The following is a 13,943-nucleotide window of genomic DNA, read 5'->3' as shown; positions in this document are numbered from 1 at the left end:
CAAGCAAAATTACAATTTTCTTGAGTTCAATGAAGCAAGGACACAAAATAAGTGACTTAAAAAGAAGGATCTAGCTTATAGATCTAAAGAGCGGAGAGGGAATACAGAAATCTGCAAATCTGAAGGCAGGGATGAGATAAGCAGAATAGCTAGGTTAAGAAAACCAGATTCTTCTTTCAACAGTTAAGTGCACAATAGAGGCATAACATCGATATTACTCGCTAATTCATGATCTGGAAGGAATCAGCCACCATCAGATGACAGTAGCTGTATGGAATCTTGGAAACCAATTTCAGCAATTATGGGCCCCAGACTTGAACAATAATGTTATATTGTAATTCATTCCACATGAAGTATACTGGATATGACCAAGGTAGTCTCTAATCACAGATATAATTCTCTATTACTGATTCAAGTGGGGAAAGAATAAATTTCATGCATCCATAGTTGCCGAATGAAGATTACGTTCTGCAGGGAGGTTACATAATTCACATAAACATCATCATACAAGTGTGCTTTGGATGCTATAGTCATGCTATGATCTCCTCCCAAGACCAAACTTGTTTAATTACCTTTATTGCTAAAGTTCATAGCTCATGTGACTATCTCCTATTTATCATTACTACCAAATGAAGTTAGCAATTAGGCTTTCTTGCAGCATGAGAAATGCTGTAACCGATTGTTGTATAAGTTAAGAGAATACATGACCTTTCAGAACATGACACTCATATGACACTATATAATCCTTTTTTCTGGGGTGAAAATCTAAATGATACAACCCGCTTACAGAAATACATCTGGATATAACTTTTAACAAAAGGTAGACAACAAAATAGAACCTCCAAGACCAAGTCGAAAGTAGCAACACAGCAAACATCTATGGATCAGCAAAATTCAGTTTATATCATAAAAAGTCACAAAAGTTAGGTTTTGTCTCGGGTGATCAGAAAAAAAAAAAATTACAATTGATCCTGATGGTACAACTACAAGAAAAGAAACTAGCAAGTAGAAATGACAAAAAGAAAAAAAAGGAATTAAATCATGCGATGCTGGCAGGTCAAAATCAGTTCTCTTGAACAATCCTCGTTATGCTGCACGTAAATGGAGCATTATTTGATGAGGATTATATTTGCCAATAATTCATATTAAAGAAAGAAAGAAGAATCTTCTCACAAAGTTTAGCAACATCTTTTTTCTTCTTTTTGCTAACCGCAGATCGTCTTGCAGTCAAAAAACATGAACAAACTAAGATTTTGAGCTACATTACCGATTCAAATTAAGAAACCAAAGAACAGGACAGAACTCGAAAAGATCCATTAAAGAAGTATCCATGGGGGTATTAGTAACGGAGGAGAAGGGCTTACAGGCAAAACAACATTATGAACTCGAGCAAACCAATTATAATATGCGTATCTTTAATCACAATACACTTATATTTGCAGATTCTATAAATCTTGCATCTAATAAATCTAAGAATATTTATAATATTAGCAAACCAATTACCATACACATATCTTTAATCACAATACACATATATTTACAGATACTACTTTAAATCTTACATGTAATAAATTTAAAAATATTCATACTTTTATGTAATAATATTTTAATTTAATCTATCGACCATTATAAATTTGATTTTCAAGGACGTGAAACTCTTATTGTATATAGAGTCATGAAATTCCAATTTAAAGTTTAAAATTTGAAAAATATAACGAATTTTATATTGTGTTGGGATGGAATAGAGAAGATGCTGGCTTATTGAACTGGTAAAGTTCTTGACATGATCCCTCTTTTTACTACGATTGGGGGCGACGGGTAGCTCGCCACCGCTAGCCCTTCTAACAGAAAAAGAAAAAAAAGGAAAACAAACAGAATTATAGCATCAAAATGTACTTTATATTCTTTGTATTAGAGAGTGTGCTGATCAGAAGTTGGATCAGCTTTTACAATTATTTGAAATTGAATCGTCACTATAATTATATGATTATATGAAGTTGGATTCAGCCAAAATAATTATCGGCCATTTATCTAATTCAGTGATTAAGTTAATTATGCAACAACTAACAACAATAGCTAATCAGCGCGATCCATGAAACCATAAAAATACGCAATTCGGAAATGGCTCAAAAGAGGCATTATGAATTCTGTATGATCCTTTAATATTGTCATGGCCCGGCCCATGTAATGAATCCCAGCCTAAAATCAGTCAAAGCCCAAACGAAAAAAAAAAAAAGAAAACAGATGAGAAGAACTTCCGAAGGGAGTTTTCTTCCTCCTCTCGCCGGCTTCCAATTGGAGTCGAAAAAGATCCCTCCTCTCGCTCTATTTAAGGAGGAGATCCCTCCTCTCTCCCTTCCACCGAAGATCCTAAGCCCAGTCGGCGGCAATCGCCGAAAAATCACCGCGGAAGACCGACCTGTACCCATCCAATTTGCTCGCCAGAAAAACCTCGCCGGTGTCGGAGGTAAGCCTCCTTCCCTTCCTCTCTTCTCCCCTTTCCTTTCCATGCCGGTGTGCATGCTCGCCGGCGACCGGAGTCGCCAGATTTCTTTGAGAAAAAAGGGGGTTTCCTGTTCCGTTGAATGTTTGGGCGCCGGTGGTCACCGCCGACCACCGATTTGGCCCTCCTCTTGTCGTTGGACCGCTCCCTTCCTGCCGATGGCCGTCCCACGCCGGCTGCGCTACCGGTCGGAACTCCAAGGAGGGGACTTGCCGGTCCCTGTTTTGGCCAGGAAAGAGCCCGAAGAAGAAAAGAACAAGAAGAAGGAAAAAGAAAAAGAAAAGAAAAAGAAGAAGAAGGAAGAAAAAGAAAAAGAAAAAAAGAAGGAAAAGAAAAAAAAATGAAAAAAAATAATATAATAATAATATAATTATAATAAATAGGATTTTCTCTCCTCTCTCTTCCACAAAGAAAAAGAAAAAAAAGAAAGAAAGAAAGAAAAGAAGAAAGAAAAAATAAAATAAATTAATTAGTAAATAATGATATAAATAATAAAATATGAGAAAGAGAGTTTCTCTCTCTTTCCTCTCTTTCTTCAGCCTGAATTAGTATTTTCTCTCTCTAGAATTGGACTTTCTCTCTCTACTTTCTCTCTCTAAAATCCTCTCTCTAGATTATTTCTCTCTCCTAAGATTTCTAGAATTTTGAGAAGAATGATGATGAATTCAAATGATCCTCGTGATGAATTTTTGATCTGTGATCGTCGGACGGTACACCGACACCCACTTTGATCATATTAGGTATTTTTAAGATTCTATTTTTCATGATTTTATTGAATTATCTACATGATAATCTTAGCATGATTTGATCTGATCGATCGAATTTGTTGAATCATATCGTCTGAGAAGTCCAAGATGAATTTTCTCTCTCTAAAATATTCTCTCTCTTGATTGATTCTCTCTCTAAAAAGGTTAGTGAATGAAAAAAAATTTTTAATAGCCCTGATCTGATTCTAATAAAAAATCCTGATCCATGGTTGTCAGACAGTGCATTGGCACCCACCTTAATCAGACCATGAATCTTTAGATTTGATTATCCATGATTTCGATCTAGCCATGACTTGATTTGATCATGTTGATTTCACCAATCGAGATATTGGACCAATCGTAATGTTGGATTGTGTCACCTGATCAATTCGAATTGTACCTCTTGAATTCTTTCTTCTCTAATTATCTCTCTCTACTTGATTTTATGAAATCGATGAAGAAACCTTGGTCCTATCACTTCGAATCCGATTTGATCTGATAGTCAAACTTTGGATCGTTTAGATCCTAATTAGATTTTGATTAGATAAAATTAGATGATCAGATCCAATTTAAACCATTGAAATATGGTATTCGTATTCTTTCTAATTATTGAAATTGATTATGTATAGGATTGTGGATGTTTGATCATGGGATATTGCGATATGATCTACGAACAGAATTTTTGGAAGAAAATTTATAGAATTATGTGGATTTATTAGAATGTGTTCGAGATAAGTAATGTTTCACTTTTTCTAGATTTATCGATAAATTATAATATATTTTTCTGACATAATTTGTGAAACGATGCATGAATTGGATGAATGATATTTTGTTATGAAAATATCTTATTTGAAATGTTATGATAAAGCATGATTGAACATATTGATTTCATGATGCATTATATTGATTGATTTCGATACTACATGATTATATGTTTTATTATCAAAATTAGAATATGAAACATGATTTATGAAGAATTATGATATAAGAAACATTATGAATTGACAACCTGACTATGTAAAGGACTCCGCCAATGGAGGCATATACGTTGGCAATTGATTTGTCCTAAGGATTTACGTCGCCAGAGAGACCAGTGACAAACCGCCAGAGAGACCAGCGATTCCGAAGGACTTTGCTGCCAGATGATTCGCAGCTCACCGCAAGAAGATACGCGGTGTTATGACCCTGCCACAGAAAAAATATGGTCATAGCTCATGGTTGACGAAAAGAATTTAAGAACGAAAGAAATTGAAATCTGGAAAGAAACTTGAATTTTCGAAAAAAAAATGAATTTGACATGAATTATATTGCATAATTGAAATTGATTTCGAATTGATGAACTCTATATGCTTATTTTCTATAAATGATTATTTACTTAAATACCTGATGAAATCTGTTGAAAAGTGATCATTGCTTACTGTGCTGTCTAGCTCATTACCTCCTATTTTACTATTTTTACAGATGTTGAGGAATTAAGATGATACAAGATATGAATGGAAGAGTGATCAGAAGCAGAATTCCTATACTTTTATTTTAGGTTGAAAGTCTTATTGAATTTGATGTAAAGCTTATGAATCGTTGTTGAATTTATTGAGATATTAAAGAAGAAATTTAGATCATTATATTTTGGATTTAAATTATTGTCTAATTATTCCGCTGTTGTTTTAGGATAGCATGATAAGATGCCTTGCATGCTTATGGGAAGAGTTTTCTATGAGTATGCGGTGGTTGCCATGACCCTCGATTCACAATCTCGGATCGGGGGCGTGATAAATATGGACACTTCCATTGCCCAGGTAGAAATTTTCACCTCGTAAGTTTGTAGAGAAAATGGTTCTGTTCTACACCTAAAGATATTCCTCTAATAGAGTGACTAATTTAACTAAGCCCACAGTTCTGGTATCACAAGCCAATTTGTTCTCTAAAAATATAAGTGAAAAAAGAATATGATATTATCCTACAACTCTGTAGAACAAATGGAACTCAGGAACTATCAGGAGTCGTGTTCTGGAGGAATCGAAGAGTGCACTTTGGCAATTATACGTAATCAAAACGGAGTGAATAACACAGAAAAGGAGGAAGTTGGTCCAGCCTTTAAATTACGCTTTCAGTTATACGGAAGCTGGTAGTGGAGAACACATAACAAGAGCAGCACATGATCGTAGCATTTCCCACAGTTAATCCACTACTGGAGCAGCCGGTCATGCAGTATACAGTCAGCTTGCCGTATACACCTGTAACAGAACCACGTTTTGAAACTTCTAATTTCAACAAATCAAGAACACTTATTAGTTAAATCACCCAAACCCCTTTAACACTGCAGATATGTAAACTTGTAAATGACTTGTTGGAATTAGTGGAACCGAAGCATAACTCGGCAATACGTAAGATTAGATATCAGACCAGGAGAGCATGACTCGGCAATAGACTATTTCATGTCCCCAAGAATGAGGCTAAGCAATATTGCTACAGGGAGTGGTTGTGGCTCGTAGTCCTGGACAATATCCTTCCCTCCTCGTGAAATCTTATTCCAACGAACATAAGACAGCATAGAATAGCATCCCTCTATCAAATCTGAAGAGAACAGAACCTAACATGTTGCATCCAATCCCCTGAAAGAAGGGCTGCCCTTCTCATCCAGCTTGCCCTCATCCAACCTTCCAGGACGCAAAGATCTCTATGTCATTGAAAATGGCCAGAAAAAGACGACTCCTACCACCTTGAAATCACCACATCCCTCAAAAATACCAAGAAGAAATATGAACACAACAAGATATATAATCCAACACATCAAAACAACGAGAGAACAATCTCTCTCTACATTCACTTTCATTGGTGGCTGAAGAAGTATCAAAAGAAATTCACATATTCTTGTCTTCATTTCCACAATCAACATAGGCTGATCAAATTAAAGATTTGCTTTCACTAGGTTTGAACAGTAAGAACATGCTGTTCATTCCTCAAAAGAAATGAATGACTAGCACATTAAAAATATATGCTCAAAATGCGAGGCCTCACCTTGTTCGCTTACAGGTCTTCAACTGCTTCAATATGTACTGGATAGCCTCTTTCAGTGTAGCTTTTCGGCCCTCCTTAAAGTTCCACAATTCCGGGATGACATACCTACCGCTGGGATTATACTCATTCATCTCCAGCAGTGCTGTGGTGACAACCTTGTATACCTCATCACCCAGTTCCTCCTTCAAGGCTTGCAATTTCTCATCATCCTCCTGTATGATTTCCTGCACCACAACATAAATATCTTCATTACTTGATCAGTAAAGAAGAATATTATTAAACAGAGGCAGGATAAACAGAAAATTTCCTGATCAGAAGAAGTTAGTGTGAGAATTCAAGAAATATAAGCAATCTAGCAGAGTTTCTTTTCAACACAACTCCACACCACCAGTTCCTTACCCTAGGTAGCAGAGAGAAAATGGGTTCTGGAACATCCGGTCAAATTCAGAACACTACTGATTTTCAATTAGCAAATGCAAAGATGCTTCACTTTCCAGTTTCTGAAATAAAATCCTTTACATTTTTCCATCACCTTGGAATGCATGAACACAATGATACGGTGAAAGTACAAAGCAATAAAGCATACAAGTGACCACTTGCTGTATTGGTCACAGGCTAATCCCATACCTGGGGCTTTCCATCAACAGTGATGACTTTAAATGGGTGCCATTCTGGTTTTCTCAGTTCATCCTGCCACTTAGAGCACAACATGATAGCATTAACATCTGCATTATCTTTTGAGAATCTCTGCTTGCAGGCAGTTTGAAATGGTTTCTCATCCAGCTCGCCCATTCTCTTGATTCCAATCAAAGTGCGACCACTCAACATTTCTTTCAAGCACTGTGTCAGACATGCCTTGAGTCAATCGTCACATTCTAGAAGAAACCGGGAAATGAAAGATTACATATACTATTATGTAGATGTACAATTGATAGTATAATTTATAGGTAGTAATCTACAGGTAAAGATCCCATACACTTATCAACTCCTTACGAGCTTCCTGCAGCTCATCATTGCTCTTACGTTCTTTGACCACCAACGTTTGGTTCAGAACTTCCAGATCTTCCATTTCTTCAACCTTCTCCTTCAGTTGTTCACTCATTTCCTCCATCTTTTTCTTTACTTCCGAGTCTTCCTCGCCACCCATGTGCTTCATGACCTGTAGCTGCCCTCTCAACTGTTGTATTTCCAACTCAAGCTTTTGCTTTGCATCCAACTGCTTTTCAAGCTGGAGTATTTTTCTGAGAGCCGCCTCTTTCTCCCTCTGTGCAATTTCATTTCAGTCAGATGAAAGCTTCCAGTCCACTTTCTATATATCAATAGAGCATTTCCTAATTAAGAGCATCAAGCTCACTGTTACAAACCTTCTGTTCTTCAACAAGCCTCAGCACATTTTTATCAGCTTTCTTCTGCTCCATACTAGCCAACTGAAGAGAACTATCCTTCATTGCATTCTGCAGAAAGAGCAAATAATTCAAATGAATATTTTCCCAGATCAAAGTTGTGCTTTTGCTGCTGCAGCATTTTAGATAGAATAGCTTTTGTGATTTCCTGACAAGTTTTACCTGGACACCCCTCCCTTCTTAGATTGAAAATAGAAAAGCAACTATGGCAAACACATACACAAGTTCTCCGACCTGCCTTGTATGATATATATGCATTGTACAGCCTAGAATTTGTTAACTTAATGCTATACCCCTGCGCCAACATGGCTATAAATCCAAGAACCAGGATTGCCAAATCCGCATGCCACCTTTGAGGCATAAAAAACAGTATGCTCTCAGGATCTATTCACAAGCTCCTTGACATTTTCAGTTTGTTAAATAATTTTAAAGAAAAAGCCATGAAACATTATGTTGTATTGTGAATCAAGATTTTGACATGATAAGTAGCCAAAGGATAAGCCTGTAAGTAGTTCTATATAACTCTCAAGGGCTAGTGATTTTAAAGATAGATAAACCTTTTTTGGGTGCTGGACTAAGCTAGTAATCTTGAAGAATCAAATGACATGGAATGAACTTGCTCACATGTGATGACCTGATTGTTACCTCAATGCTCATACCCTTCCATAAATGGGAGTTCATGGGCTCGAGCCTTTAGTACTGTATCTTCAAGATCTCACCCCCAGTAATTAGAATACAAGGGGGACTCCCCCAAGATATTTATATAACCGGTGAGACCCTCGAGGTGGGAGCTCCTTTCTATTCTAAAAAATTCTATAAAAAAATCCCATGCACAATTATCTAATCATACAATTTGCAGCATAATCCTCCAATTATGCAATCACATAATGTCTGCTGCATACTTACAGGCAATGCCAACATCACTCCCTAAATCAATCAAGAAAGCTGGCAAACTCTTCAACGGACAATATTTTAAAAACCATAAATTTTAACCGTTTCATCTTAACTATTTTGTTTTTCTTCTCTGAAAGGTGAACAATAAAACCATCCAAGCACCATTTTCCTTAAAATCATAGGGGTCTAAAAACTTAAACTGCACTTACCAAGGTGACACAAGGTTTCAATCCACGACATTCTAAAAAGCAACAGCTTGACAGTGTAAGAGATGGTAGTGATCTGAAGTTACACTTATGGTCCAACCTGGTAATCATCCAGAATGACAAGCACATAATCATTAAAATGACAATAATAGATGAGCAGGGAATTGTACCTTTTGCTTCTCAACATCAAGCTTCCTTCTATCGATTTCATTTTGAACAGCCAGCTTATCAAGTTGTTTGCATCTCACATCTAGTTCTTTTCGCTTAGAATCCAACTCTGCCCTCAGCTTTTCATTCTCTTCAAATATCCTTCGTGAATGATCACGAGAAATGCACTGCATCTTTTGAATTTCTGAAACAACATTTACACAACGTAGAACTGTTGTTCCCAAAAGAATGATACTAAACAAGGAAGAGCACTGAATAACTAAACATCAGGTCCAATAATACAAAGTATAAGTGATATCTTCTTCAGCAAAAAAAAATAAATGCGGCATGCTGATAAATCAATGTTCCAGCTTCCTCCATCCAGCTACTCAAAGTTGAAATCTACTTCATAACATATGTCTCGTAGAGACTCCAGCATAATGGAAAAGAAGAGAAGGAATGCCTTGTGTCCTTTCCAAATGAAGAAAGTCGCTGGGTCAATTAGAGCAAGCGATCTGTTTCTACTGAACCAGGCTATATGGTACTCAATAGAATCTCAAAATATTATTCATTACAGGAAAACTGCATAAAATGATTTGCATTAAGTATGAGATTGCATGGTGAAACAGCTAAAGCTTCCAGAACCAAGTGCTGGTCTAAAGGTATCCCTACATGTCTTGAAATATTTTATCCCGAGCATTTTTCTCCAGGTATATTTTCTCAAATCTTGAGATATTTTCATCCTTCGACACATAATTTCTTTAGAATTTGCCATCTATAATAAAAATAATCTAAGAAACCTATGAAATTTTCCATCCATTAAGACATAAACTGCTATGCACTTTCAAAAGGAGAACTTTTTATTTAGACTGCTAATTGAAACAGACAAATATTAAAGCACATGAAAAAGGTATTCAAGATAAAAGGAACATAAAGTGTAAATAACCAAATCACGCACCTTCATTATAAGCACATAGTAACTTGTCCCTGTCCTCCATCATCCTATCAAGGGACAGCGTAGTTTCATTGTATTTGCATTCAAGTTCTTGAAGGTGTTTGTTTTTGACCTCGATTTGGCTTGCTAAGTTAGCTACAAGTTTGTCTGTCTTGCGTGTTTCTTCTGTTGTAAGGTCATTGACAGTTTTCAGGTCTCCATTCTTCCGCAAATGATCCCCAATCGGGCCAGTTGAGTTGTAATCAACTGCACGAGCAACCCATCCATAAATCTCGGTCCCTCGGTGTCTTCTTTCATTCCAGTCCCTTTTACCCAAGTGTTGAGCATCATAGTAATTTTCAAATGCCATTGCGTCTTTGAAACCAGTCCAGTCTTTGTTGAAGTCTACAATAGCATTTCCAGTGTGACCTCTATAGTTCCACAAAGCATGGACCTTCAGTGGATTAAATCTGGATAGCTGTTCCTTCAGCCTGTTCCCACTTTCACCAACATACCGTCCATTTTTATACTCAGTTGGAACATTCACTAGAATGCCCATCCAAGGCCAGACAAACTGGTCTTCATCTTTTGGTTTAAAAGGATGGTGCTGTACAATCATCAGTTGCATTGATGAACTTGAAGCCTCAGCAAGGTCATTCTTCAAGTATCTTGCAAGGGCCTGGTGCTTTGCCTTCACCTTTGCCTTCCGGTTAGAAGTACCCACTCCATTGGCATGCTGAAGAAGATCTTTATAGTTGTAGTCCTGCTTCTTTTTGCCTGCACAGAAAGGGCATTTGTATAGGGTGTCGGTATTCTTTACCTTGAGCTTCCCATCCTTTAAGTGCAAGTAAAATTTCTCCTCATAGTCATCTATCTCTGATTCACTTATCTCTGATTCTTCTTCTGAGAGCCGCCTCTTTCTCCCTCTGTGCTTCATGACCTGTAGCTGCCCTCTCAACTGTTGTATTTCCAACTCAAGCTTTTGCTTTGCAGCCAACTGCTTTTCAAGCTGGAGTATTTTTCTGAGAGCCGCCTCTTTCTCCCTCTGTGCAATTTCATTTCAGTCAGATGAAAGCTTCCAGTCCACTTTCTATATATCAATAGAGCATTTCCTAATTAAGAGCATCAAGCTCACTGTTACAAACCTTCTGTTCTTCAACAAGCCCCAGCACATTTTCATCAGCTTTCTTCTGCTCCATGCTAGCCAACTGAGAACCATCTTTCCTTGCATTCTGCAGAAAGAGCAAATAATTCAAATGAATTGTACAGCCTAGGATTTGTTAATTTAATGCTATAACCCTGTGCCAACATGGCTATAAATCCAAGAACCAGTATTGCCAAATCTGTTTGCCACCTTTGAGCCATAATGTACAGTATGCTCTCTGGACCTTTTCACAAGCTGCTTAACATTTTCAGTCTGTTAAATAATTGTAAAGAAAAAGCCATGAAACATTATATTGTATTGTGGATCAAGATTTTGACATGATAATTGGCTGAAGGATAAGCCTGTAAGTAGTTCTATATAACTCTAAGGGCTTTTGAAAGGTAGATAAACCTTTTTTGGTGCTGGACTAAGCTTGTAATCTTGAAGAATGAAATGACATAGAATGAACTAGCTCACGTGTGATGACCTGATTGTTACCTCAATGCTCATATCCTTCCATAAATGGGAGTTCATGGGCTCGAGCCTTTAGTACTGTATCTTCAAGATCCCGCCCCAAGTAATTAGAATACAAGGGGGACTCCCCCCAGATATTTATATAACCGGTGAGACTCTCTAGGTGGGAGCTCCTTTCTATTCTAAAAAATTCTTTAAAAAAAAAAAAAAAAATCCCATGTATGATTATCTAATCATACAATGTGCAGCATAATCGTCCAATTATGTGACCACATAATGACTGCTGCATACTTACAGGCAATGCCAACATCACTCTCAAAATCAATCAGGAAAGCTGGCAAACTCTTCAACAGACAATATTTTAAAAACCACAAATTTTAAGTGTTTCATATTTCACTATTTTGTATTTCTTCTCTGAAAGGTGAACAATAAAACCACCCAAGCACCATTTTCCTTAAGATCGTAGGGGTCTAAAAACTTAAACTGGGCTTTCCAAGGGGTCACAAGGTTTCAACCCACAACATTCTAAAAAGCAACAGCTTGACAGTGTAAGAGATGGTAGTGATCTGAAGTTACACTTACGGTCCAACCTGGTAATCATCCAGAATGACAAGCACATAATCATCAAAATGACAATAATAAAAGAGCAGGGAATTGCACCTTTTGCTTCTTTAAATCAAGTTTCCTTGTGTCGATTTTATTTTGAACAGCCAACATATCTACTTGTTTGCGTCTCAGGTCTAGTTCTTTTCGCTTAGCATCCAACTCTGCCATCAGCTTTTCATTCTCTTCAAATATCCTTCGTGAATGATCCCGAGAGATGCGCTGTATCTTTTGAATTTCTGAAACAAAATATATACAATGTAGAACTGTTGTTCACAAAAGAAGGATACTGAACAAGGAAGAGCACTAAATAACTAAACATGAGGTCCAATAACACAAAGTATAACTGATATCTTCTTAAGAAAAGAAAGAAAAATAAATGCAGCATGCAGATAAATCAATGTTCCAGCTTCCTCCATCCAGCTACTCAAAGTTGAAATCTACTTCATAACATATGTCTCGTGGGGACTCCGGCATAATGGAAAGGAGAGAAGGAATGCCTTGTGTCTTTTCCAAATGAAGAAAGTCATTGGGTCAATTAGAGCAAGCGACCTGTTTCTACTGAACCAGGCTCTATGGTACTAAATAGAATCTCAAAATGTTATTCATTACAGGAAAACTGCATAAAATGATTTGCATTAAGTATGAGATTCTAGCATGGTGAAACAGCCAAAGCTTCCAGAACCAAATGTCGATCTGAAGGTATCCCTACATGTCTTGAAATATTTTATCCCTGGCATTTTTCTCCAGGTACATTTTCTCAAATCTTGAGATATTTTCACCCTTCGGCACATAATTTATTTAGAATTTGCAATCTGTAATAAAAATAATCTAGAAAACCTATGAAATTTTCCATCCATTAAGACATAAATTGCTATGCACTTTCAAAAGGAGAACTTTTTATCTGGACTGCTAATTGAAACAGACAAATAATTACAGCACATGAAGAAAGCGTTCAAGATAAAAGCAACATAAAGTGTAAACAACGCAATCACACACCTTCATCATAAGCACGTAGTAAGTTGTCAATGTCCTCCATCACTGCAGATCAGACAAAAAAAAAAGTGAAGAAATCTAGAAAGAATCCAAGACATTAGTCGTCCAGGGCCAACAAAGGGGTAAGAGTATCAAGGAGAAGCCGAGAAGGAGAAAGGCTTAGCGGCACCGAACCGAGGTAGTAGACGACGAGTTTGAGCACCAAGTCGGCGTAGCTTCTCCTTCGTTTCTGCCTTTCCAAAGCAAGGGATAGAACCCTCCGATGAGAGGAGAGGTGCCTCGTTATAGATTGCTTTCGGTTGCAAGATAAGTTAATATGCAATAAATGAGTTTAATTTGCACTAGCCGCCTTTTATCTTGAAATGAAGTACTTCATTCGGTATGGTGGAATAATTTACTTCGAATAAGATGAAAAAGTAAGGTCACCCACTTCTAAAATATCCACTTTAAAGTCGTTACAATTCCAAGGTTTGATACATTAAAACCGAATAAAGAGCAAGTCCAATGGGAGCCCTTCGAGGGACGTTAGGGGCTTATCTACGAAAGTATGCATCAGTGCTTTACCTAATTAATTTTTAAAAAAAATTATTAAAAAAAATAATATAATTTTTAATTTATTTATTAAATTGATACAAACAGGATAAAACGTCATTTTGAACGGTGTTTTATAATGGCCACATCACCCACCTTTTTTTTTTTATTTTTCACATAGACGATGTAAAAAAAAAAAAAAATCATCAAATCAAATGGTGTTTTCAAAAATATCATTTTATTTGATAATTTTAATTTTTTTTCAAAAAAAAATAAAAAAATAAAAATTATAATTTTAAATTTATAAAAAAATAAAAATTATAATTTTGATTAAAATAAAAATC

General features: G+C 36.5%; 1 protein-coding gene across 1 annotated transcript; it reads right to left on the bottom strand.

Annotated features, from left to right (window-relative positions):
• Nucleotides 1–6,039: 6,039 nt before the first annotated feature.
• Nucleotides 6,040–13,366, bottom strand: LOC105037104 (factor of DNA methylation 5). Its single transcript, XM_073258587.1, has 10 exons — nt 13,243–13,366; nt 13,072–13,113; nt 12,130–12,311; nt 10,997–11,083; nt 9,876–10,896; nt 8,941–9,122; nt 7,632–7,721; nt 7,244–7,531; nt 6,895–7,107; nt 6,040–6,491 (listed from the first exon to the last, which is right to left on the bottom strand). Exons 2-10 carry the CDS (start codon nt 13,109–13,111, stop codon nt 6,264–6,266), a joined length of 2,331 nt encoding a protein of 776 aa, XP_073114688.1. The 5' UTR covers nt 13,112–13,113; nt 13,243–13,366; the 3' UTR covers nt 6,040–6,263.
• Between the last annotated feature and the right edge of the window lie 577 nt (nt 13,367–13,943).

This window comes from Elaeis guineensis, chromosome 5 (genome assembly GCF_000442705.2).
Source record: "Elaeis guineensis isolate ETL-2024a chromosome 5, EG11, whole genome shotgun sequence".
NCBI classification, from domain to species: domain Eukaryota; kingdom Viridiplantae; phylum Streptophyta; class Magnoliopsida; order Arecales; family Arecaceae; genus Elaeis; species Elaeis guineensis.
This window is presented reverse-complemented; position numbering and strand designations above follow the sequence as displayed.

Excerpts from the sequence above, each read along its gene's own strand:
- LOC105037104 (XM_073258587.1), bottom strand. The coding sequence starts at position 13,111 with ATGGAGGACATTGACAACTTACTACGTGCTTATGATGAAG. Across the intron at positions 9,123-9,875 it reads ACTATGTGCTTATAATGAAG|AAATTCAAAAGATGCAGTGC; the intron begins GTGCGTGATTTG and ends ATGTTGTTTCAG. Across the intron at positions 6,492-6,894 it reads CTGTTGATGGAAAGCCCCAG|GAAATCATACAGGAGGATGA; the intron begins GTATGGGATTAG and ends GTTGTGGTGCAG.